The sequence below is a fragment of the Dermacentor albipictus genome, chromosome 1 (assembly GCF_038994185.2).
Source record: "Dermacentor albipictus isolate Rhodes 1998 colony chromosome 1, USDA_Dalb.pri_finalv2, whole genome shotgun sequence".
NCBI lineage: Eukaryota > Metazoa > Arthropoda > Arachnida > Ixodida > Ixodidae > Dermacentor > Dermacentor albipictus.
The window spans coordinates 12,700,464-12,727,902 of NC_091821.1; the positions used below are offsets into that span (position 1 = coordinate 12,700,464).

Genomic DNA, 27,439 nt, shown 5'->3' on the forward strand with positions numbered 1-27,439 from the left:
GATTCATGTAATTAAGAATGGTGTAATATGCGAAGGCAAAGGTAGCCTAAAACAATTGGCTTGCAGCCTCAAAGGAACATTTAAAGACAAACGTGATGTCTAGCTAGAAAAGTAGATTACACTTTTGCCATGCCCTTAGCATTTGTTGCGCATAAAATGACTTAGCAGTCAAGAAAATTGCAATTAAAGACTGCACTTCCCACATGCATTTCACTTGCCAGCAAGTGTGCTGTCGAGATACCTGCTCTGTCACTATCTTTATGGCAGTTTTTCTCGCAGCCATTGTCACTTTTTTTTTCTCATCTCTGCTTATATTTTTTTTCTTGTGCTTGTACTGCTTAAGGCATGCTTGCTTTTTCACACCACCAGCCTTCTCTCTCAAGGTTGCATTGCTGTGTGTCTAGACTCGCAATGGTGGCAGCCTCTGTTCCTATCAATGCTGCTTTGAGGACACTAGTGAACATTGCTCTCTTTTATTTTCTCCATGTGTTTATGATGTTTGTGCACTCAATCTGCTAATGCTCTGTTTTTGTTTGTGAACTGCTGTGCCATGGTTTCAGCAAGTCTTGCTTTGTATGTATACGTTATCACTACAGTGATTTTTCTTTTCTCCTCCATGGTGCCATCACCAGATATTCTCTGGGGACAGAAGTTTGTGCATGGATTCATGTCTTCCTACACACACGTTGCAGTGTTGTATGCCAGCTTCGTGCCTCACGTCTGCCATGTGTAGTGGGTGGCCAGCTCCCAATCTCAAATGCAATGGCTGCGACACTACTGTTTAGGTTTTTTTTCTTTTCTCGCTTACTGATGCTAGATGCTCAGTAAAAGGCCCAGATATATTTTTCTAAACTACCTATCTATCAATTCAGCTTGCCATACTGTTTAAATTTAGTGTCACATTTAGGAATACAGATCAAAGCATCTCTTACACAATAAGCCACACAATTTCATTAAACAGTTTCACCTTGACATCAAAGTTAAAGAAAAAAGCTTGCCTTCTGCTGGGGTCTTTTATGTTCATCCAATTCCTGCATCAAAAAATAAAGAGAGAGAGAGAATCAACAATGAACATCAACAGAAGTGACAGTGTCCACAATTGCCAGTATGCCTTGTGCAATACTGGAACATAATATCTATTTCATATGTAATACACATACCCCAGTACAGGTGAGCAGCATCAATGGGTAAATTAATATTATGACATAGGTACAAAGGAATTACGAGTACCTAATTAAAAGTACAGCTAAAGTTTAGCCAAGAAAGGTTCTGATAAATGCTGAAGCTAAGAGAACTAAGAAAAATGAAGTCATTTAACTGCAGCGGGTCATTACTTTACGTTATACATAAATGAAGAAAACTAAAAACAAAACAGAAAAGAAGACAACCCATCATTGCTGGGATCAAAGAAGACAACGCATCATTGCTGGGATCAACCCTCCAATCTCAGGACATCATATGCAGGGATTCATCACCTTAAAAATAGTGGCGGTTGTCATCCCCTTCAACTTTGTGCATATTTACGTCTATATGTATATGTAACCTAGCCTTGAGACAGTGAGCTAATACCGCTTCTGGCTACAGTTGTTTTGTTGATGTGGAACATCCTATTAAACTGCAGGCACCCCATGAAGTACGGTCCTAAAAGCAGATATAGGCAGCTATAGCATTTTTTGATACCTGATCAATCTCGATTTGCTGTCTTACTTTATCGCCAATCTAAAAAAAATTATAAATAATATCCTTCCACAGTTAAATAGTAACACCCTCAAGATTTCTTTTAGTTTCAGTGAATGGAGGTCTCTTTTCTAGCTTTTAACCCTGAGTGTTGCCTACAGGCAACATACAAGAAAAATATTTTGTTCTTGCCAAGTTTCAGTTTAAAGTAGAGAGTTTTTGGCAAAAGGTCTTAGGCCAACAGTGAATGACAGACAACAAGCATCATTTGCTGGATTAGGGCCCAGAATAGAAGACGAGAAAGAAGTTTGGAACACAACTTGCTTTCTTTTGAAAGCACTGTCAGAGGAAAAAGACAGCTGCAAGATCCCCAGCTGCAGTGGTATCACACAGGTAACATAGAGCAAATGCAATCTACACCTCTGTTTCACATCCAACGAGCACTGTCTGTACAAGCTCTACACGAAGCCATAGGTGTATTGGGGTGAAGCTCACTTCCAGTGTTCTGCCAGGTGTTACTGACCTACTGTGGAAAGTTTCTGCAAAATATTTGTTTTCTTCTAGTTGAATATCCTTGTTCGCTGTGTATTGCCCATTTTGATGAAAAATTAAGCATTTCCTTCAGGTATATTTAGATGTCGTCCTAAAAGAATGTCCAGCCATTTTACAAATGAAAACGAATGACATTGAAAGAAAGCAAGTGCCTACTTTTGCTCTTTAAGTTGTATCAGCAATAACACAATCATCTAATTAATTATCAATTAATTATCAAACCTCACACTTTTTTGAAAATCCCGCATGGAGAATAGAATTTGCTGGCCGGAGCAAGTTTGACGTCACATGTGTATGTGTTGCGTGATCAGATTTTGCTGTGATAATTCTATCACACAGACCTTGCTAGAGCGACATTTTTTTCTGAAATTTTCGCTGCAAGCTGGTTCATATAGCAATGCAGCATGATGGCAAAGTACACGTGCTGTGCAATGGGGTGTGTGAGACGCACACCAGATGTGACTTTTCACAGGTTCTCCAAGTAAGTGTTGTAGAAATGCAACTGGCATCTAGTAACTTTAATTAGGTCGCCATCTATGCATAACAACAGAAATGGCCGATGCAGACAAATGCATGTCAGACTGTTTAAAAGATGCTGGATTGCAGGAATCTGCTGGCAGTACAACCACTCATCCCTACATGATGGCCGACATTCCCTGTAGGTGAACCTGGAACAACACCCTCACAGTCATTTGTAGAGTTGTATAATTCTAAGCGTTGACATTGACGTGGCATACAAAGGCAAGCCAAAATACTGAAGGTTGGACAGGTAAAATCTTGGTACCAGTGTTTCAGGCACTGCTGGCTGACATGCTGCCACTCAGTGTCGCTTTGTGTTGACATGCAGAAAGGCAAAAGTCGGAACACAAGAGGACAAAGCATGCTGGATTATTCTTCTTTATTATCGAAACTGTTTCTAGAGTGGCTAAAACAGGGTAAATCACAGCTGTCACTGCTTGACAACTCCAAAAAGCTTACACAGCTCTCCGTATTATCGGAAGACATGGTACTGAAGGTCGCAGAAACATGCAGTGCCTATCACCCGTGTTGCTCACACAGCTGGGAAATAGTAACAAATGAAAATAATGGAAACAAAAAATGTACTGCAGTGAAATGCGTCTCTGAACACTTCCCAAGCTGTACACACTTGGTAGCTCTTGTTAGGACAGAGCTTCTAGTGATAGATCTTTAATTATAATACAGTATTGGTATAAGCAAGAAAGTTAACTTCAATATGTTTACAAGCCAGCGGAGAGTAAAATGCACAACAAAGCACAAGCAGACAGCTCTAAGAGTCGCACGTGATACTATGGCACAATGACCGCCACTCATCAGGATATATCTAGGTTTCGTATGCATGAAACAAGAACCAAATAAAATGCTTTACAGGGCTTAAATTGTCTTGCAAAGTCCTCGTTGTGTTTTCACATGACGCACCACAATTCATAATGTTTACAATATCGCCAGACAATTCCTTTAACAAGTACCACATTTGATGCAATTTTCCTCATATTTTCTAATATAGCCACATCAGTTCTAGCAAATAACCAACACCATAATTTCAAAGTAAAAATGGGTGGCTGCTTCAGACAGTTACCTCTTTTGGAAGCATATTCCACAAAGGAGCAGTGTTACAACATTCTGAAGGCGGTATCAATCATTATGATTAAACCGCAGAGACCTGTTCACTCTTCCCTAGGCTGATATACAGGGCATTTCAGCTAACTTTAGCCAGAGATTAAAAATATGCTGATGCACTCTCAGACGATGCGACCAAATGCATGTTGCTCACTTTTTTATGTAGTGTGTCACGCTATTTCTTCTATTTTGCTTAATTAGATAATTAGTCAAGATTAATTAACCAACTTCTGAAGCAATGAAGCTAAGAAAAGAATTCCAATTAGAAAGTTGCAGAGCTGTTTGTAAAACATTCAAACAGTTTCTGTCTTTCTATCTATTAAATATTAGTGTTTTTCAGCTTACTACCGATGCCCGCGAAATACAAAAAAAAAAACCCACCACGTGACATGCCCGCTTGCGCGTCATGATTGCACCGCTCTCAAGCATTCCGATACAAACAAACATAGGATTTAGCCGGGCGTGCTGCCGCTGCGTCTGCTTATTGCTATCATGAACCACCACGAGAGGCACATCGCTGGCATAAATCGCACAGCCAACGCCTTCATCACTGCCCTGGGAGCCTTTTAAGCGGTAGCAAGCCCTGTTAGATGCTATGTTCGTTTGCACGCAGACAGTCTGGGGGCGCTGCAATCACGGCGTGCAAGCGGGTATGGCACGTGGTATTTTTTTGTATTTTGCAGGCATCTGCAGTAAGCTGAAAAACACTAATACTTAATAGATAGAAAGCTAGAAGCTGTCAAAGCGAACATTTTGCAAAGCGCTCTACTACTCTTTCATTAGAATTTTCCCCCTAACTTCGTTGCTTCAAAAGTTGGTTAATTAATCTTTACTAATTACCTAATTAAGCAAAATACAAAACTTGTGTGACACACTAAATACAAAAGTGAGCAACATGCATTTGGTCGCGTCGTCTTAAAGTGCATCGACATATTTTTAAACTGGCTAAAGTTGGCTGAAACACCCTGTATTTTGAATTGACAAAACAATCATAACAGAGACATCCCAGGTCTTCAGAGCTGTTTTGTAACACAGTACAACTAATACAAGCTAAATGGTAGAACCTCAGGATACTTGCTGAATAAAGTTAATGAAAAAGGAATAACCGGACCAGTAGCATTTGTTGCCAAAAAGTGAGAAGAGTGAGGGAACAGAGCAATAAGCCATGCAGAAGAAAAAAAAAAGAAAAATATATTCTATGGCTACTGTACAGATGTTTTCACAAAGAAGAACAATGAAAACGAGGAGGATAGAATTCTGACATGATGTCTCGTGATAAGAAAACATACTAAACAACTCTAAAGAAACAATGCTTTAGAGACCCATTTAACTTGTGCAGCTGGTGCATGTAGTGTAGACAAAAGTAAAGTTTCACTATCAAACAGTATGCAGCACTTGAGGATACATCAAGCAGACTTAGACCCAGAAGCTTTTCAGTATCTCAAGTTCTGCAAACTACTAATTATGACATGGGCCCAGAGTAAATTAGCGAGCTACAAACAGTTCATTCACCCTGCATGCCAGTACATGTAAGTGTGGGTGAGGGGCAAGAATTTCATTACAGGTAGAAGTAATTATGTACCCCTAACACTATGTCCAAGCATGGCCTAATCAGTGGCGAACAATTGATAATGACTAAGCAACCACAAACAAAGGGTTGCTATTGAAGTAATAAAACAATTACAATGAAAAATAATGTAAATAAAATATCCCACAGAAGTGAGACTCCAAAGCAAAAGAACAAGACAATGAACACAGTTAACCAAAAGCAGTGGCCATGTCCAATTGAGAAAGGCAGCCTTGTAATACAATAATGTGCCTTCTCTCACCTCTTTAACCTCTGGCATGTACCGCTTGATAAAACTGTTCTGGTTGTTTGCAGCCATTTGCTTCTCCTTTTGCGGCTTGACTTTTGGTGGTCGGCCAAACACAACACAGTCCCACAGTTTCAGCCATTGCAGCAATGTTCGGTTGACACCCTAGGAGCAAAACAGGTAAAGTCTTTCTTGAAGTCTTAGTGAAAGCACTTCTCTGTTGAATGAGTTGGGTTTTGTATGACAACTGTACCCAATCACCATGTTCACAGCTTTTTTGCACTTGCTTAGTTCTCATTAGACTTGTTTGGCTTTTAGGCATTTAGTACAATAGTCACATAGAGCGAAAAAAATTTGTTAACGGCACTGCTTTATCAGAAGCTGTTATAGCAGACAGGTCAAGCACAGACAAGCGCTCTTGGTGACAAGTGTCACTGCCTCTTCTACAGCCCCCATACAAAATCGCAAGATTAAGTCCCACTTCTGTTTTTTACAACTACAAGAACCCTCAAGTAATAACCTCCAGCAGTGTAAATGTAAAATCTAACCTCTCCAAGATAAAGTGAAACATGATTTTTGGTAGCCCACAATTTTGTTTACTGAATGCAGAAGCTTATGAAGTGACTTTTGAATTTAATTTAGAGGCCAATGAGCAATATGTATTTCATTCATATAATACAGAAAAGACATGTGCATAAACTTCCCATTAGCACTGCATGGAGTAGTTGTATATGGACGAATTTTACGACACATCATAAACTGCCAGAGTCTAAAAGGTAGCTATAGATTAGACGTGAGACAACTGGGTCGTATGCACAATGAGAAAGACTTTAGCAGGGTTGAGACAGTAAAAACAATTTCATGGCTAATTTACATACTGTGGAAATGTGACTGAATGTGTGGAAAGACTAGAGCTTTAATTTTATATGTAAGTACTCCCCTTGCAAATGAAAGTGACTCAGCTGTCAAGGGCTATGCAAAGTGAAAGCATACAGAGCATCTAGATGTCAACACTGCATGCAACATGCACTGCATTTAAGGTTTGTTTCCTAAACATATACAGCAATATTTCAGGCACTATTTGTTTGTTGGTCACATTTTCACCAACAAAATGCAACATTGTCGCATACATTCTTATGTTACAAGACACACCTAAAGTACCGAATTCTATATATCACCATGCCAGAATTAACTTGATCTCAAGAAAAATTAAATTGCACATTTCACTATCCACATTCACCACTGAATGGACAGTGGTGTGAATAACTCAAAGACTCTTAGTTTTGGGCCTAGAATGCATTTGGCACCCTGTTATGCCACAATCATACATTAAAATTTCAAGTACGGTAATTATAAATAAGAGGCGTTCCACTTTGCTTCTGCTTGTTTGCGTTTCATTTCAGTGTGACAGTATGTCACGATACATGTCATAACAATTGGAATAGTATTTATTTGTGATAACCACCAGTTGTCATGTTCATAAGCACATGTTGTAGATTTAAAAAATGAAAATACTGTTTGGGAGACCAGAATGTTCAATTTGTCTATTTTTTGGTGTTGCATGTATATTTGAAGTTCTTAGGCTTGTGCGAATTTCAATTTTTTCGTTTGAAGCGAAGGCAAAGCAAATAATAATTGCTGTCAAATAATTTTGAAACGAACAGTTTTAATAGTTGTGGGATCTTAATAAAGCCTTGACAGAAGAGCCAGATGCTGACAAATCTAGAAAAAAAAAGGTGGTTCTTCACTTGCCAGAAAGAAAACATGTTTGTTGTGGAGTCAGTTTATTCTCAAAGTGCCAATACAGTAAAAGCTCATTATTTCGAACCGCAAGGGGAAGCCGCTTCAGTTCGAATTAACGAAAGTTCGAACTAACGAAAGTGAAGGAGAGCAACAGTACACTGCGATTTGGAAGCAGTAGGGCATGTCAGAAATTTGGCGAGTCAGAAAAAGATGGCGTGTGCCGCGGGCACACGCCATCTTGAAGTCGAAGCTCTGGGTCCGAGTGTGCCACACTACCGATGTCCACCGAAACGAACGTTAGCCGAGGCTTAACACCATCGCAATGAATCACGATGGCCGATACCTCCTAAGCTGAAAACAGACGTGCACAACCGATGAAGACTGCCGAGACAAAGACGCTGAACATGTGAAGGTGGCGAAGGCCCTGATTCGTTGGTTCTTGATTGCAAGCGCAGCTGCGACGTACTTGATTCGCTGTGTTACGATGGCGCTTGCCGTGCCATCTCCGCACAACATTAGCAGCTGTACAAGATTTGCAAAGCCTTCGAGATTCGCAACGGGCATGAAGTCTCGGAGGTTACGTAGAACGGAGAGGCGGCAGCTGCCGCTGCCTTTTGGCTGACCCCGCGTCGGTTAGATTTTTTTCCGATTTTGCCTTCTCTCGCCGTTCTCTCCGTTTCGGAGGCAATACAGCCTTGTGTGTAGGCAGTAGGCGCGTTTCTCTGGCCGTGTGCCAGGCGAGCGTAGTTCGAATTATCCGTGAGGGAACCTTCTCGCGTTCGAATTAACAGACTTTTTTATACATACACTTCTGTGGAGCTTGGCCGGACCAAATCGTACAGTTCGAATTATCCATAAATTCGAATTATTGAAGTTCGAATTAACGAGCTTTCACTGTATTAAGATATCTTTATGCAAAATGCAAGTTTAACATTTATTACAGCTCCAGCAGCACAGAAATTTGTTTACAGGCTGTTTCTCACGGTTGTGCTTCAGTCGACTTTCTACTTAAAATTTTGCGGTGGTTGAGGCCACAGGAGTGTTTCATGTTTGCCTGTTTCATGTTTGCCTGTAGTGCGTTGTTGCAACGCTGTGAAGTGCAACCTTGACTGTGCGATGCCAGCAGATTATGCGGTGTTGCACAAATTCAGCTTGATGCTTTCCGCCTACACACAAGCTTAACCCATTACGTTTCATAAGTTCACAGATGGACTTCGTAGGCATGCTCGCTGCTTTTGTGGTCCTCAATCTAGCTGGTGCACATGATTTGCAGCCTGATCACTGATGAGCAGCAAACTTCCCGTGACAGCTTGCCATCCACAGTCTAACCTGCTTTGGCTGTTAGGCCTGACCAGTGCTGCTTCTTTGGGTGTCGGTCACTAAAGTTGCAATTTAGTGCTGCACCAACGCAAATCTAATCACAGTGGCCAAATGGCTCTCAGGAAGCCGTATGGCCTCTGCGAATATGTTTGAATAACTGAGCAGGTGCAGAAATCAGTTTGGCAACTGTAAACAAATTCGTCTTTGCCTTGTCTTGATGCAATGCAACATGCTCACCAAAATCGTAGCTGCCAATTATACAGATTTTAAAGCTTACCATATTTTTGTGAGTAAACACTTGCAAAAAATCTTTAATGTAACAGTGAAATTGAGCTGCAGATTATATGTGAATTATAATTTGAGGTATGGCTTCAATGCAACGTGCATTCCGCCTTGAGGTGTAATTTAACGTTAGCATGGCCCACACAGCCGTGAAACTACCTTAAAGGCAAAGTTCTCCACCCTCAGTGTTGCCGAAGAGGCGAAGAGCGAAGCCACTGGCCAACGATAGGAAGTGGATGATTTGTGCAGCCATAAATAGAGACCGTTTTTATGAAGATTTGGCCATTGTATGCAGTTATTTCCATGAATTATACGCATGGACTTTCTTTTCTTTTTCTTTTTATAAGTAAGTGTGGCTAATAAGCGAAAAAATATGTATATTCATTGGTTGCATATACTTCAAATAAGTCGACGTTTCGCCTGCAAGGCAAAGTATTGATTGCGATAGCAAATTCGTGCATAGCTATATGAAAGATAGTAGTTTTATCGGCCGTATAAACTTGGAAGCATTCTCTTATTAACTGAATTAACAAGCATGGCATCAGCGTGCACAAGCAAACATGAACACATCCCACTCTATGAGCGCGGACACTTGCTGTCAAAATACTGGTGTGAGCAAGCACGGCAGCAGCAATGAGCGAAGTGACCTTCTTGCAGTCTTATCACTTCAATGCAACAGCAGCGAGAACACAGCGCGCACAAAGGTATGAGCTGTCTGCAGATCATTTTCAAGATACGGCGCACGCGACCGTACGTGGTCATATAAAGTATGCACTTGTTGGCAGAGTCAAAGCCTCCAACCCTCCCTCCCGCGCTACATCCACACTTGCCTCCACCCATGGCACGCGAGATTGAGCTGCGATCGTCAGTTCCCCTTGCACCTGGTCGTTAAATGCGCAGCTGCTGGGGCACAATGCCTCCCCCCTCCCTCCCTCTCATCCCTCCAAGGCCTTTCGCGCGACAGAAGACAGTGCGTTTGCTTTCCCCTTTTTTTGTTCACGCACGCCAGGTTGAACGGCAATCATTGGATTCCCTCGCGTGCTTTCACTCGCACATACAGCATACATACGATGCACAGCAAAGGTGTTATCGCCCTTGGACTTTATACAGAACATCACGGCGATGCCGAAGCCGATGGCAAAATGTGCTTGAATTGTCCATATATTTTCTATCGCAATAAAACTTTAAATATTAAAATTAAAGCCATAGCGAATATCGAATGGCATAATATTTGATCGAATACAGTAGAATCTCATTGATACGATCTTCAGGGGAACCGCAAAATAAAACATATAATTCGAAAATCATATTATCCAAAGCAAGCTCCAAAAAGTATGAAAACAGGCGTACTTGGTGACAAACACAATAGCAAGGTTCGCGTGCTGTCAAGTAATACTGCTCCACAAAACATGTTATGCAGACCAGCGTCACCCAAAGCCACACAAACCGCTGCCAATGCACTTTTATTCAGCAATCTTGAAATAGCTTGCTACTTTGTGCTGAACTTTCGTCTTTTCAATGTCTGTAAAAAAAAGTTATTCTAGAAGTTAAAAAAGTTGCCGTTTCCTCACTCATCTGAGAAGCGGCGCACCACCAGTCGGTGTAGCCGCACTGCCCCTGCCGCGTCTTACTGCTGGGGGAGTGCCGCATGCGTTTCTCCCCCAGTGTGGCTGGGGCTTAACACACTGTTCGTGGGTTATTTGAATTGTATTCAAGCTAGTACACAGGAATATAAAGCAGTGAATTTTAGAAATACCAGTAAAAGCCCACTTCTGCAGTCATATTATCCAATTTCAGGTGAAAAAGCAATCACAGTAACCGTAAGAAAATACATAATTCCTATGGGACATAGGCTGGGAAAAGAAAAAAAAAGTATTATACCAAAAAACTTATGCAGAATCGTACCAACGAGATTATATTATATAATCACACAAGCCTAAAAATTCTACATTGCAGCACTACTTGTTGCATTTCATGTTCATTCTACGCTACCACTAAGAATCGAAACAATTCCTGCTAGCCTATCTTTCCATGAAGCCAACTTCTTTCTATGAAGTGCTTGCAGAGACATTGACAGACAACACTTAAAAAAGTTGACACCCTTTGGGTCGTATGTTGTCCAACAATAATCATCTGTCTTGCCCGCATTTCCTTTCTTGAATGCTGCGAGCCTGGTACTTCGAAGTCACGAACAGCTTGAGCGTTATCAGCATGACAGGATTCTCGAGAGGAAAGTAGTCAGTGCTGAGTTTTCAAGAAAAGAAACACAAACAAGACAGATGACGATTATTGTAGTGGGACAAGATACAACCCAAAGGGTGTAAACTTTATGAGAGTAAACTGCCTTCAGACGCGCATTTACATAGCGTTCTCAACACAGTCAATGCTATCTGGACTATTTAGTATAACAGCGGCAGAGGGACACTGAAACCATGCACTGTTTCAGACAACTTTTTTAGTTCCCACCAATAAAGAAAGTGTCTTCTAAGGGTTCTTTCCAATGAAGTGATTTTCTCCTGATGTATTCATGACCCCAGATATCTTTATTTGTCGTAGCTTAGTAAAGAAACACATAATTGGTAGAATACTCACATCATCGCTGAGCAGCTCCATGAAGTTTGTTGGACGATATTTCTCTACCCAGAGTGACGCCGATCTACATGACCCTTCTTCAAACCCAGGGCCGCCACCACTTTCACCAACCACCATACCCTCCGGAAGCGAATCCATCTCATGATTCTCAATCATGTTGGCAGTTTGCTCAGCCTCTGCTTGCCTCTGTCTCTCAAGCTGCAAGTCAAGAATCAAATATCAGCATTCAGCTCTACCATGCAATGGCTACCCAGATAGAAAAAGAAAGCACTAAATTCTTTTTTTTTATTACACTTCTATCACTTTTTTTCAGCAAACAAATTACAATAAGGTACTAATAACACGCACCATAATATGCCATATGCTTAAATAGGGCTTCATTAAAACTATACAGCATCCTTACTCACAACTCAAAAGGTAAATGAACCTATAAAAGATGCTCTGGAATAAATAAGCCTGCTGAATCACTACACAGTGTGGCCAACAACAATGGAAAAGAAAGCACTAATGCTTCCTTAAGTACAGCAGACAACCTACAAACATATCCAAAGTCTGTTAGTCCTTTCATGTGTCAGTTCGAAATCCCAGCAATGCTATGTAGATTCATCTACATAATTTTGTACATGTACAGTCAGCCGCAAAAGTTTGCAGGTTCTGCAATGCGAGGTGGAGCAACCCAAAACTGCATTGCTGCGGCATCTATCGTCACACAGCATGGTGCCGAGGCTCCCAGAACTTCCATGCCAGGCACGCTTTGCACAGCCTCGACACCACACTGTGTGACGAAAGACGGCACAGCAATGCAGTTTTACGTTGCTCAGCCACGCATTGCAGATCCCGCAAACTTTTGTAGCTGACTGCACACTACAGGGAAAAAATGATCATCACAAGCTGAATTTTTATGTGTCATATATAGCAAAGACAAAAACTCAGAAGCAGGCGCAAAGGTGAACCACACAAAACACGGCAGAAACAAAAGCATGTGCGAGTTGCATGCCAAACCAGCTCTTGCCAACTGGCACACAAACATAGAATATGTAATACGTAGCTGTAATGGCACAAAATAAATGGGGACATAAAAACAACAAATGTGTACCACAAGCATCAACTTCCAACTGAGGTTTTTCGAGAAGACAGTGCATATGTGCAAAAGCCACCCAACAGTGTACAATTCATAATTTTCTTTCATTTTTCCCCTAAGTACTAATAATATAATCACTAACACGTGGCCTGCAATATTTGCAGGCATGCATTTGGCGTTGCATGCTCTACTGGCACCACTGATAAAACTGCATCTACTACTCACACACCGGCAGCTCACTGAAGGAGGTTTGGACATAGTCAGATGGGAAGTCTAGCCCTAAGCATTGCGTGAACATGCACATAGTTTGACATAATAGTTCTGAGGAAACCCGCAAGGTGGAGAGAAGTACTTAATAAAGAGAAAATTAGACATCAACCTAATTATTTTTTTTTTCTTCAACTGCTAGGCTTTTCTTTGGAGGAACCCATATAGGTTTTCTTTGTAGCAATTGCTACAATTGTGTGCATGTCTCACTTTCCCTTTATTGAATGTGCACATAGCAGAATAAGCTTTACTTTTCACAATTGTGACGAAGACCAAACATAACCAGAACCTATGGCACCAGAGGAGTCACGAGAAACAAGTGTGGGGCTGACAGTGGTTGGTTGACACAGAGTCTGAATTACTTTAGCATGAACGGCACATGATGACTGGACCGAGTCTGTTTCAACATGGATGCACTTGGCTTTGGCATTCAGCCCAACTGTCAGCAAATCTCAATGCACAGGTCATGCTGCACATCTACTTGCTTGTGGCAATTTGTAAAAAATTGGTACTCCCGTTGCTTTTTAAGTGACCAAACTTTCCCCGCAGTGCGCTCATAAATTGTAGTTAGAAAGTGGTGCCCTCCTATTTCAGGCTTTTTTTGTACACAATTTAGGCAGCACCTTGTTAAGTGCAGAAATGGATGTGCCGAAATGACGCACCAAATGTCGCACTCTAGAAGTGCCACTGCTAAAAATGCTTAGTTCCGTGTGTATGCCTGTTACAACCACACCTCTCTATTTCTTTTATTTTTACTCTTTTTTTAGCTTTAGCAGATTTTATAAAAATTCCCTGGAGCATATAGCACAAGGCTATTTATGTGGATTACCTGATGAGGTAGACATTATTTACATGGCAAATCACATTATGTGAGCTAATTAATGTTCCACTAATTATATACCTCAGTGTACACATCCTATTTGCAGCATTGGAGCTGAGCTTTAACAAGGGTTAGACTGCTGGTAAATCTTCTGAAGACAATGTTGGAGCAGAAAAATTATTGAATTCGAAACAGAGTAATAGGAGTAATTCTTGGAACAGCAAATTAAAATTTGGAGCAGGTTAATGGGAGAAAAAACTCGCCTTTGGACCAGACCACGCCAAATATTGAACAGTTTATTCAAATAAAGGATAGCTATATTGTAACAGTAACTTCTTTCAGATGAATTCCTGCAGTGTTCTTTTTTAAACTGCCTGAGGGTTATAAACCAAAGTCAATAAATTAACTATGCTTTAACTTAAATAAATGCACTAGGTCTCGAAAGCAATATTGACACAAAGGCTTACAAAGGAAAATGAAAGCGAGTGTGAAGTCGATGCAAAAAAGTGCTGCCTTCTAGTTTCTAAAGCCTGTACCATTTTGTACCAGGTACAAAATTTCAGCTCACATTACACTCAAACTATCGGATAACCAAAACTGATACATAATTCAGACTCGCCCTTGCATATCATCACAGCCATATACAACTGAATGAAGAAAATTCATTTAGCATTTATTTCAATGTTTAGTTCATGCAGAAATTCCCTGTTCTGGCCTGCCGCTTACTGCAAAAAATTCACTAGCTCTTCCACTCTGTGAAGGACGAGCAACAAGGCTGCAGTGCGTGTTACCTCAATCGATGCACCCACGTATATATAGCTTTTATTATTATTATTATTTTTATTATTGAAGGACGCAAACAACGAATACATCTTTTAACTGTGGAGTAATTTATTCTTGTTCTTTCATGAAGTAGTGATGTGTGCAAGTACTGCCGCATGGCAGACGGGAATTCCGCAACATTTACAACTTCACTGTGAACTAACTAATTATGACAAGTAAATGAAACTCAGTGTAATGATAGAGTCGTCTTAGCAGCCAATTTCAGTATGATTTGTTTTGGAATAGTTTCGATAAAACAAGAGCTACAGCTGTTTTCTGTAACCATGCTCCCTCCGCAGATAGCCATGTATTGACAGCATATGGGAACTCTGTAACGTTTACAACTTCACTGTGAACTAATTATGACAAGTAAATGAAACTCGGCGTAATGATGGAGTCGTCTTAGCGGCCAATTTCAGTCTGGTGTTTTCAAAGATATCTACATTAGATTGAGCGCTACGAGTATTCGCGAGAAAATGGAGACAAAAATTTTTTCGTGTCGATGCGACGCATAGATGGATGGACATCAACCACTGCCGGAGCTATATACAACTTCACTGTAGAACATTATGATTGAAGACAAATTTGACCATTTGTGCTTGATTCAATTGTTGCTCAGCAGACTGCTCATGTTCCAATCATTTGAATCAGACTTGTCTAAAACTTGCTTTGTGAAGAAATGACCACATAAAGCCAACAGACAATGAAGCCAAGGAAAGCATCAGGGAAATTTCAACCACAGTTAATTTCCCCAATGCTTTCCTTAGCTTCACTGTCTGTTGGCTTTATGTGATCATGATTAACAGAATCTAGCCCCTTGGCTCCCATTTTTCTCTCGTGTGTGAAGAAATGTGTTTTTGGCCACCAGATAGATATTTTGAATTTACATGCATGCCAATGGGTGTGGCTGAAGCAGAGCATTTCAGCATTCATGCCATGGATGACAGGGCCATTGCCACTGTCATGCAGAAGCCTCTTATCAGCATTACTAACCATGGCAGGCGTGGCCAAGTAACCTGGCATATTACACTCTTAAATAAAGTTTGCACCCTTTGGGGCTTATCCTGTCACACAACAAGAAGTTTACAGTCACTTAAGCAAATGCTAAAGAAGGTGAAGGTGAAAGCCCGTATGCTAACGAGACATTCATTAAATTACTTTGACATTCTCATTCGAATGTGTTGTTACTTCCTATTACTTGTTTTCTCTTTTTCTTGTTCTCTTTTTCAGTCACCTAGACATCACCACTGGTTTTGTGTGGTTAATGGCACGTTAGAACGGCTGTGGCAAGTCTATGAAGATCATGAAGACACATATGCAGGTTCAATGAATGAATTTCTTTTTATTTTAACACTAATCGATGAGGGTAGTAGCTACATGGTCTACATGTATATATGGTGCCCTCTACTTTCTTGTAGTGAAGGCAGAATGAGAGGGACATGGAAAGGCAACTTAGACAAACACTCAGCGCTAACTTTCAACAACAGATTTATTTTCAGTTCTTGCAAGCATACTTATCCTCCTCAAAACGTCATAAGACATGGGTACATCGCTCAGCAAAGAACAAAACTGGGAAAATCACATGCGGACACTTCTGTGGCCACACTGATTATTTAGAATGCTGTCCTTTCAATGCAAACAAAGATAACAATCGAGCTCTTTTTTTTTTATTGATAACGAAATACTGGCACATGCACTTGAATTTTGGGGGCTAATGCCAGATGGTCAATTTTTCGACCCATGAGTCATGTAAAACTTTACCTTAATAATCGTCATCTATCTTGCCCGCATTTGCTTTCTTTAACGCTAAGCACCCGGTACTTCCAGATCACGAAAGGCATGCGCATTATCAACGTGACATAGCATTCTCAACAGGAAAGTAGCGAGTGCAGAGTTTTCAAGAAAGGAAACACAAACAGGGCAGATGATGATTATTGTTGTGAGACAAAACAAGCCCCAAAGGGTTCAAACTTTTTAAGGGTGTATATAAACCCAATAAGGCTTTAAGAACGAGTTTTTTACATGTATCAGCCTGGTTGGCAGAAACATGCTCATGTGCTTTGTTCCTTTCCGTTTCAATTTTTACGCCAAATATTTCACTTTTTCATGGGCAAGTACCACACGAGTATGTGGCCGCCACTTGGCCAAAAAATTATGCGGGTCCTTAGCACTGTGGGGAACCAAACCGATGGACACAAAGCTTCTTTGGTGTAGATGCTTGTGTTGATGCTAAATACGTGGATATTATGTGGTGTTACATTAATGTAGATACTATCAGTGCTCTTTGGCCAGAACTGGACCTTGTGCCATTAAAACCTATTAATCAATCAACCAATGTAGATACTACTATGTAGCATTATGTAGATGTCATGTCACTTCTTAAAAGGGCGTGCACAGTTTACCTCTGCAAATAACTATAATCCACCCCTCAGCAGGGCAACATTGGGTGTGCCACAAGACACTGGTTTATCGTCTCTACTTTTTTTCATCTACATCAATAACTTACCCGCTAACACTAAGAATAAATTATGTCTCTTCATGGACAACTGTGTCATATATTCCCCTATCAAAGGCTCGAATGACATCACTGCACTCCAACAGGACCTCGATTCCATCACAGTATGGTGTGAGAAAAGGTTCATGCCGCCTAACCTTACTAAGTGCAAAGCTCTCTCATTCACCTACAACTACAGCTTAACCAGTCACACCTACACAATAAATTTTGCTCCAATCAATCACGCCCCATTTCGCAAATACCTCGGCGTTCACATGACGTCAACACTATCATGGTGAACACATACTGACATCATCTGTTCTAATGCTTCACATGCCCTTGGATATTTAAAATGTAACCTGAAAACCACTTCACCTCAAATAAAAAAGCTAGCATATCTAACATTTGTACGTCCGCAGTTAGAATATGCGTCATTTATCTGGCACCTTTCCCAATAATATCTTACCTGCGATATAGAATCAACACAAAATCATGCTGCTTGGTTTATAACATCCGAATACTCTCATGAAACCAGCATAACCACACTAAAACGTAGACTTCAGCTAACATCACTTGCCTCCTGCCAGATCATCTCACGTCTCTGCTTGCTTCCCACCTTTTATTACCATCCGTACTCCAGGCATTTCTCATTAAATCCACCCTCCCGTACATCTTCCTACTTAAGCCACAGTTGTTCCATAGCACGCATTATCACCCGATCATCCGCCTCGAACACCTCATTCTTCCCTGATGCAATAACCCATTAGAACAGCCTCCTAGAAATAGTCTCATGCACTGACCGTAAATCATTCTCCAAAATGTCAAATAACCACATGGCTTAATTACTGATCCTATCTACCCCTTACTGCAACAAGATGTTTCCCTTTTTTTCACAATTGTTTCTGGCTTGTTCTTGTTTTTTTTTTTCTTTTGCTGTTCTGTTCATTTGTTCTAAGATAGTCGCAAGGATTAAAGCCCTCCCTTGTGTAATGCCTCCGGACCTTTAAGGCAAAAATAAATGAAATGAAATGAAAAGAAATTAAATATATGTTAAGTAGATTATAGATAGATGTCCCGCACATGATGACATTGCTTGTGTTGAAGCAATACAGGAGAATGAATGAAGTTGACTTTTTTACATCTTAAAGTGAGTGATTGTCACTGCTTCATATTCAAGCATAATGACACCAGCGACAGCTTCTATCCCATTTTCAATACTGAGACAGTTTATCTCACAGTGCCGCTCGAATTGAAACTAGGGGTGTACTTAAGGAGAAGTACGAAACAATACCTGATGTTTAACTTGTCTACATCCCTTGTAAAGAGATGATCAATCACACCTCAAAAACGATACATTCGTAAATGTCATTTCAGGTGACATGGAACTATACAAACACCAGCAGTGGCATATAAATCCACGCTACTTTGCGAATGCTTGCTATCTAACTCCTCCAAGCTAAGGCTGCGGCTGTTTTTACCTGTTTTCCCTCTCCGCACCCGAAGTTTGTGGGAGACCACCCGCTATGTCTACTCAGCGAGAGACTGACACCAAACCCGAAGAAGGAGGCAAATAAGCTACATCCTCATGCCACACCTGGACGACCATACTACAATAGCATTATCAGGATCGGCACAACCATGTCTTTGATTGCAGTGCCTCTTCGCATTAAAAATTACAATAATACCTTTGCAAGGACACATGTCGTATCACTACTTGTTGCTGGGCTAGTTGGTTCATACTTTTAACAATATAAAAGGACGTGAAACAATGTGAAATAATAGCAGGACAGGAAAAAGCATCACTCGCAAGTAAGTTTCCTCCTTCTTGTCCTCTTTCTTTCCACTTCAAATCGAATCACATGAAATCAATTATTATATTAGCAATATTACATCATAAAGTTGCATCTTGTGCACTGATGTCAAGACAAACCCACACAGTCTCCAGGATGAGCCTAATTTATTCGGTGAGACACCGAGCCACGACAAACCCCAGGAAAATAGGCACAGAAAGCTCAGTTTTAAAATTTCTGGCAAGGCCTCTTCTAGCATGCTTTCAAACACTTAATACTGTTGCAGAGGGGTAACTTTTGGATTGCATCGTAGTTTTGCATCAAAGGGTCTCCGGCTAGGTTGAACCACTAATTATGGCTCCCTTGCTGCTAGGACCTAGCACCAGGCAAGCATAAAGTGAGCAGTATTCAACAGAAGTGGCAACATTCTTGCATCATGCGTGTTTCAGATGATTATGAATTGAATGTCATTAAACTGAAATATTATTGGTGCACTGTTATGATATTCCTCATAAGCGACACACAACCCCCCAGTTTAAGTTTTTGGATTTCTCCGAGCGCTCCGAGCGGCCACGCCCCTGTGGCCTCCGCAAGTTGTTACGTGACAAATGGCACAGCAGTGTTTCCTGCATACTATGTCCCAGCACGTGTGCTTTGATGGTGCTTTTGCCGCTTGAGCTTATCTTGCGGAAGGATGCTTGCAAATAACTTTTACCTCGGCCAACATTATTATAATTTTTTTGCTTGATTCACCAGCCATACAGGCTACAAGCACATGTTCGAAATAGCCAACAACTTAGTTATATCAAAACCCGTGTCACGAAATTACTTCATTAAGTCACACAAAACAAAAATACATGGCTTTAAATGGAACTAAAATCTGGAAATGAAAATTGTTCTTTACACAGTCAATTTCGCTAAATCGAAGGTTGTTATATTGAGGTTTGACTGTACTTGCAAACCTATTTGTGACTACTCTATTCCTATAGCATTCAGTGGCTGCAGCTTTTGTGGTAACCTATTTCAATCAGAAATAAAATAGTCCTAAAATTATTTTATTTCTTTTTAAGTTTAACTCAAGACTGTACAATTTACTCTCTGAAGCATATATATGTATATATATATAGTGAATGTTTTCCTGGATATGGTAGTAAACATGTACTTATAGCAAGAGGACGCACATCCTAAAAACGTCTATTTCCAATGTTGACGTGAGAAGGCAAGGAAACGCTACTACTAGGGTGCCTTGATGTGCACGTCCCGGGTAATCTTAGCTACCACTCACGTACGTTCATGACACTCACGTAGACCCTTTGCGTTCTGCGTGCGTTCTGTACAGGCGAACTGCTCACACCTGAGAGCTCTACGTACGCAAAGCCTTTAAGTACGTGAAACTAAAACTGTCTAATAACACAACAGTGGTAGTGGACAAACAGGATAAATTGAAGTTCAAGGTGATACATTTCTACTAGTTCTGAAAAATAAACACCATGCACATTTATCAAGTGGACAAGTGACGCACGGCATGCAGACTCAAAGCCGCATTAAAGCACTGTAGCGACTAGGCAACATTGTAGCACCATAGAGTCTAGGCGTCGCACTTCAATTCAACACTTTTGTGCCTGCCATGGTACTTTTGCAGCTATGGCATTGCTCAATATCGCAGGTTCAATCCCAACTGCAGCAGCCGCATTTCGACAGTGGCAAAATACAAAAATGCTCGTGTACTTAAGTTATAGGTTCTCGTGAGAGAACCCAGTGGTCAAAATTAATCCATAGTCTGTATCTACCAACGTTACTAGACTAGCTTCAGTTGTCAAACTCTGTGCCTGTGCGCTTACTGCCGCTGTCACCACTCCTTTGACAGCCACCAGATGGCGGTGCCGTTCTATCGAGCTCCACTGCAGACACCTCGCCAGCCTTGAGCTCGTATGGACGGGCAGCTTGCATGTGTTTCGTGCTTGCTGGCATTCCCCCCTTGTCCGAATAAGTGATACCATGCGAAAGCGTTATCCACCTACAACAACAGATTTATCGGGCTAGTTGGTTCATACTGAAAGAAGAGTAAACTGCACGAAAAGAAGAGACGCATACGGCATAGCACAGAAGCTGCATTTCTAAGTGCTGTGTGTTTCTTTCTGCCCTCTTAACCTTTTGCGCCATTTACTTTTCACCTAGATCTGCTTGGCACATTTTCTTGCTACATTCACTTACTTAATTCTTGCTTACTTGCTTAATTGCATAATTTATTTGCTTAAGTCTGGGGCAGTTATAAGCCAGCTAGCAAGACCAAATTTATTATCCGTAAAAATAACAGCACAATTTCCTTGTGAACCACTGAATGCTTCATTAAAGAAAATGAAGTAAAAAACAACTGCATGCCCTACATATATAGCTAAGTCCTAAACTCTCCCAAGGGACATAATCTATGCAAATGATTTGTGCTCACGTGGAAACCAAATCCACCTACAGCAGCATGGCACGTTTCCACGCTTCCTTTACTTCAAGACTGGATTCCCAGTGCTGCTCCAGGAACCTTGCAGAAGAATGCATGCGCGTCACAGAATAAAATTTAACAATGCGAGCACTCAGTTACTGAAAGTGCAAAGAGCATCCACTCGACTCAGCATGTTCTCTTACAGCTCTTCTAAGATAGCCCAGAACAGGTCACCAAATCTAAGTTCAGTGGGAATGGCCGCAGGTGGAACGTCTGATTCAGCTTCCGAAGTCGTATGGCAGTCACTGCAGCCCGTCATCTTGGCAGCCTTCTTAAAACGTAGCTACCAAGGTAGTAGAGAACAGCTGCAGATGCAGAAGGGCGACTGTAGCTTTGTTGGGGTGAGTCCCTGTCTACCTCCTGACATTTTTTCAATTTGAGCGAGCCTTTGTTGTGGTTTGAAAGGGGAAAACTCGACATATTTGCCATTGATGTCCTCAAGAGTAAGCATCCGCCATAAAAATGGTAGCCAAACGCCTTCCATTTCACTTAAAGTGACTTCCTTCATAGTTTCAAGACTGGAACCTGGGTTATAAAAAATCTGCACTTCTTGTGCGTCTTCACATTGACTCCCACTTGAATGTGACAAGGTGAGACCAACTGCTTTTCCAGTGTTCTGCTCTCTTCATTTGCGTTTTCTTTTCCGGCGGCTTCGGCAGGTACAAGGGCAGGTTTGGAAACACTTTTGGCACCACACCCTCGGCAAGTGTCCACTTGCCTCGTGGCACCTTAATCGTCTGTCCGTTGATATTATACACATACCACATTAAGATGTCCTGCTCACGAAAGTGTAAATCACACACCTTGGATTTCGCAGAGTTCCCGGTCGGTCCGAGGAACCGCTCTGTTCAACGCCAAGCTAAGTGTCACATTGCTGGGAGCACAGAACAACTGGCGTGCCAAACTGTCGGCATCATTCCGATAGCCACATGTGCAGCCAGGAATACAGCATGTTGGCATCGTCTGCTCATATCCTTACAAATGTGGGGAAGGCTACAATTTCGCGAATGACATGCCTGCTGAAATCCGTCATAAACAACCAACGCTGCAACACGTGCTTCCTCCAGCCCGTTCGCGTAGCTGGCTATTAAGGAAGTGAAGCTGGGTGCGACTGCAGCACCACGAATGCACGGGTGCGTGGTGGTTCGGCGCAATGCCAATGAATTTAACAACTGAAGCTAGTCCAGTAACGTTGGTCACTATGGCATGTCTCATAATCCAATTGTGGTTTTGGCACGTACAGTCCCATAATTCTAGGAAAGTTTAACACTTCTGCCACGATACAATGTGCTGTGTGAGGCAATGGCTGTGTGAGGCAGGTTGTGCGTGTGTGGTGCACAACAATGCCTCAAGTAAACACATCTCGCTGTGTGTTCTGTGTACTATGCAGACCAACAGCAATGGTGCACGCATGGTAACATTTACCATCAACTAACTACTCTTGCATTGAAATAAATGCTGAAGAAATTAAACATTTACCATCAACATCACAGCTAATTATCGCCAATCAAAGCAAGCAGCACAGAAAGCTTCGCTTACGTCAATTCCCACAGTGAGTGGGATCCACATATTTTTTTTCCACTGATTTCCACTGGAGGGAGCTGGATTGCGCTTTGAGCATGTGGGCATAAAACCGCCAGAAGTCACCGGCCTTGTCCCAGAAGCGAGCACCAACAGCTGCTCGATTGCTGCCTGTGGGCCAGCGTTTCTTTTCTTTTCCGAAACAATGCCTGCCTGTTGCACAGTAAACTGCAGAAGCCAATCAGAAAAGTCTTCAGGGAAGACATTTCCCGTGAAAATACCCCGAAATCGAAATACAGGGAATGTTGCTGATTCCTTGATAGTTTTGGTTATAACCGAGCGTTCCGGAGGCCTTCAGAAGTTATACCCAGAGCTACATGAGCACATGTTTGAGTCAGCTGCTGAGTCGAACCACTTCGTGCATCTTGTGAAGTGTGTAGTGGCATCGTACATCAAGATTAGAATGCATCACACTCCAAAGACAGCGACTGCTAAAATTACTGGATCAAACATTCCCAAGCAGTTCACAAAACTGATCCTTTTCAGTCATCAATAAAAAAAAAATCATGCATATCGACCTCACATGGCTACTGTGTAAATACATGAGCTGTTCTGTTGTGTAATTTTTTACCGGTTTCATGCGCAGATGTAGCATACTTTTATGGCCTAACTTCTATGCACCTCGTGATCAGCAGAAACTGGACAGTAATTATTATCAGGCAGTGAAGGAGCTCATTCTGAGCTATAGGTAAATGTGGCGCTCAGGTTCTAATTTAGCCATTATTACACATCACTAATTACTTGTAATAATTATCACTAACAACCTACTTTTCCAATTCTATTTTTGTCAAGGCTGCAGGGTATCATAAATCGAGATATATTTATCAGTTGTCATAAAATATAGCTCAAAGCTTTGGTGCTTTCTATATGGCTGAATTTACTGTAGATTGTTCTCATCTGGCTCGTTATAGTTTAAAGCATATTGCAGATTGCAGCTTTTATAACACGCATGGGCAGTGCCACTGATCTCCACTAAGATCAGTGGGCCATGCCAGTAACTGCAACATTATAGCTCTTTTAACTCTTTCGGGACCGGGGAAAAAACAGGCAATTCTGATGGGTGTCAAAAATTATTTTTTATTACGAATAGTCATTGCGCTATATTGCTGCAATGTTCATCAAAATGTAGCTAATTAGATGGTCTTTCATGCATAAAGAAAGGTTAGACTTAAAAGTGATATATAATATTTTTTAAAAAATCTCAAATTCAAGATTTGCTGAAAGAACAACATAAAAAAGTTGGAAAAGTCATGGATATACAAGTGGAAAAACATAATAAAAAAAATTCAAGATATACAAAATGTGCTACAATGCCTCCTTTCTTGCTTGTGAAAATTTGGCACGCGTATCTACAACTGTCTTTTTTTTGTGTGAAATCTAGCTTGCACCAGTGGTCAGCCACTCAGGTCCCACGGTTCTTGTGCCACTCGACGAAGCAGTTCCGGGCAGTCGTAAAACACAAGTGAACTTGGCATGTGCTGCAAAAGACATTAGTTTTGAGCTCGATTTTCTTCTGCTCATAGCACAGCTTGCAGTTTCTGCGTTTTGCCACTTTTTCCGGCTTGTGGAGTGCATGTTTTGCGACGGGTGGTGGAGGCGTGTGTGCTTGCTTGGCACCGTCAAGATTCAGAAGCTGCCGAATGAGCTCTTCTCTAAAAGCTAGGTGGTCAAACCTGGCAGTGCGTGCCAGCTCAGGAATCTCTGGGTGCAATGTGCGGTGAGCTTGGAATAGTACGAAACTGTTCACTTATGCAATATCGATGCAGTGGAAGAACAGAGTCTTCCACCACCGTACGCTTCTCATGAGAACATTATAATATCCAATCATTTGATCCGATTTATCTACGCCTAGCATGCCAGCATTATAATCATGGATCAGCAGAGGCTTTGTTATAGATATCTGAGTCCAGGAGTTTTGCCTTCTTTCCCTTCTTTTTGCGGTGACCGTGTCATTTGCAGTATGAACCGTGCTCATCATGTTGACAACAAGCCGGTCTTTCCACTGAAGGTACAGGATGTTCTGATCGCGCAACCATCGAATGTCGCCACGTCGAGCTTTTTTTTCCCACCGTGCATCCTTCAGTTCGGCAGGAAATCCTCGGCGATCCTTGCGTGTGGTTCCGCAAGCCAATGTTTTTCGGCTGAGAAGATGACTGAACAGGCTAGTAGAAGTGTAAAAATTGTCCATAAAGATCCTGTAGCCCTGATCAAGATATCTGTGACACAGCTGGCAAACTACGTCGAAAGCTAAGCCATGGGGCCCTGGCTGCTCACGCTTACCGGTATACACACTAAACTGCACAGTATATCCGGTGCCAGGGTCAGCTAGGACCCACAGCTTGTAGCCCCATTTTGTTACTTTATCTTTGATATACTGTCGGATGCCTGACCGCCCTTTCCATTTCACCATGCGCTCATCCACGGAAAGATCGCGATGTGGCTGGAAAAGATTCGCTGACACTTCGTTCATGTGTTGCAGGAGCCACCACATGTATCGGAGCTTTCCTCTTGAACTTTGAGTGACATCGTCCAAGTCTGCAACTTGCAACATTGCGAGTAGAGCTATGAACCGGCGTCGCCGCATGATCCGTGGTGGGAGCAGACCGCTGTACAGATCTCCTACGTTCCAATACAGCTTCAGCCGAGGAACCTTCACAACGCCCATGTAAATTACGAGACCGATAAACTTTAGCATTTCACTTGGGGTGACTTCTTCCCAAGATCCATCGGAACAAGCATGCGTTGGTTTTTCCAAAATGTGAGTCCAAGCATACTTGTTCGTGTTGTCACAAATTGTTTCGATCACATTCATCGAGAAAAACAGAAGAAAGAAGTCCAGAGCAGTCAAGAATTTCTTTGATCCGCTTCTGAGCGCCACGCCCACTTCTGCGTCCAAGTACACGCCAGGTTCCCGTCGCGGCGAAAACTCAATCCGCTTCTGCGCTGGCGGCAGCAGATCATTGCCGTAGCTTGTTGAGACCCTATCAAGTAAAGATAAAATAATGAGAACATATAGCGAGCCTGTTCACCTACTCCAGAAAGAAATGAATGTGGAACTATGCTCACCTTCGGCTACTAGATGAAGTCCGTGGCTCATCATCATCCGAATCGGAGTCCGAAATAAAATCGGAGCTGCCGAAGTCGTCTTCAGACTCTTCGCTGCTCGGTTCATCAAAAAAATCCGTTGCCGAAGCAGCGGAATCGCGCGATTGACGGCGTTCTTTTCGAGCGACCGGACGCGAGCACGACGCCATTTTCCACTGCGTCCGCCGCCGCCGCAATCGAGGAAATTCTCTCTCGCGTATCGCCACCTGCTGGAAATGAAAGAAACTATGCCGAAACCGAGAGTCTAGTTCCTGACGACCTCCTAGATGGAGCTACATGTCCAAGCGCGCGGAAATTTGAACGGGGCAGTGCGCGCAAAACCGTCGATCATATATGATCGATGGCCTATGGGCCGGTCCCGAAAGTGTTAAATACAGCTCCTTGTACACTTATTTAGTTGCCCTCGGCTTTATACATATGAAATGTAAGCAGTTTTTTCGCTTTTGCACTAAAAATCTTACTACTAATTATAAATTTCATGCACTGTAATTCTAAAGGAACCGAAAAATGCAAGTGCTTTTTAGCTCCGTACCAATGGTAAAACAACTCTCCAATTATTATTTTTATTTTTTTACTTTATGCAGGCATATGCACTTAGGAATACACAGGGTGTCGTTTTTGAAACCTTTCCAAATGGCACGCAGTGCCCCACAAGTGAAATAGCAGCAATAGATAAATTTAGTCATAAACATGCAATGACTGTGCATATTGTAAAAACAAACATAATCACAGCGTAAAAACACTATAACAAGCGTAAATGTCCTCTGGCAGAAAGGTACACTTCAAGAAGCAATACTTCAAGCACGCTTCAAGAAGGACGTCAGGCTGATGTGTAGATCTTTTCAGCTTAAAAGGTGCATTCAGCCAAAATTTATTTGCATCTGTGGCTGCCCCATGCTCTATTGTCTTGCTCTGGCAACCACGAGTGAGTGATACTTAAGAAAGTACAGAGAAAGTGCAACCAGAAAAACAGCAGTAGCCCGACAATACTTCGTCTGCGTGCATTGAGAAGTGTAGTAGACACAAGCTTCCGGGCCAAGCGGCGGAACTTTCAGCGGCTTCACAAGCTCCCACCCCGGGTAGCGGCGATGCACCATCCAGCCAATTTAGTGGAGGTCAGTGGTTTTTTTTCATCCACTTTGATTTCCCTTCAACATATCATCTCATTGTTACCAAATAACTACCCCAATTCAAAATCTGTTGGCTTCATGTGGTTGTGACTAACAAAAACCGGGCTCCCCGGTCCCCCTTCTCATTTATACCACACACACACACACGCATGCATGCACACATGCACGCATGCATGCATAAAATTCAAATGCTCAAATAGAGCATACAAATTTTGCATACACCTTACAGTGAAA

The 27,439-nt window shown here is 41.8% G+C and overlaps 2 protein-coding genes across 2 annotated transcripts in view; both read right to left on the reverse strand.

Annotated features, from left to right (window-relative positions):
• Window positions 1-27,439, reverse strand: part of cutlet (chromosome transmission fidelity protein 18 homolog) — a 138,146-nt gene that overhangs the window by 85,235 nt on the left and 25,472 nt on the right. Inside the window, exons 5-7 of the mRNA XM_070539145.1 lie at window positions 11,619-11,816; window positions 5,697-5,846; window positions 999-1,031 (exon numbers count right to left, since the gene is read on the reverse strand). Of these exons, the coding sequence (XP_070395246.1) occupies window positions 999-1,031; window positions 5,697-5,846; window positions 11,619-11,816 (381 nt within the window). The remainder of the gene's footprint in view (window positions 1-998; window positions 1,032-5,696; window positions 5,847-11,618; window positions 11,817-27,439) is intronic.
• Window positions 24,718-26,412, reverse strand: LOC139054728 (piggyBac transposable element-derived protein 4-like). Its single transcript, XM_070532269.1, has 2 exons — window positions 26,037-26,412; window positions 24,718-25,951 (listed from the first exon to the last, which is right to left on the reverse strand). Exons 1-2 carry the CDS (start codon window positions 26,222-26,224, stop codon window positions 24,718-24,720), a joined length of 1,422 nt encoding a protein of 473 aa, XP_070388370.1. The 5' UTR covers window positions 26,225-26,412.

Coding starts and splice junctions, on each gene's coding strand:
- LOC139054728 (XM_070532269.1), bottom strand. CDS start 26,224: ATGGCGTCGTGCTCGCGTCCGGTCGCTCGAAAAGAACGCCGTCAATCG. Junction 25,952..26,036: donor ACTTCATCTAGTAGCCGAAG/GTGAGCATAGTT, acceptor TTTACTTGATAG/GGTCTCAACAAGCTACGGCA.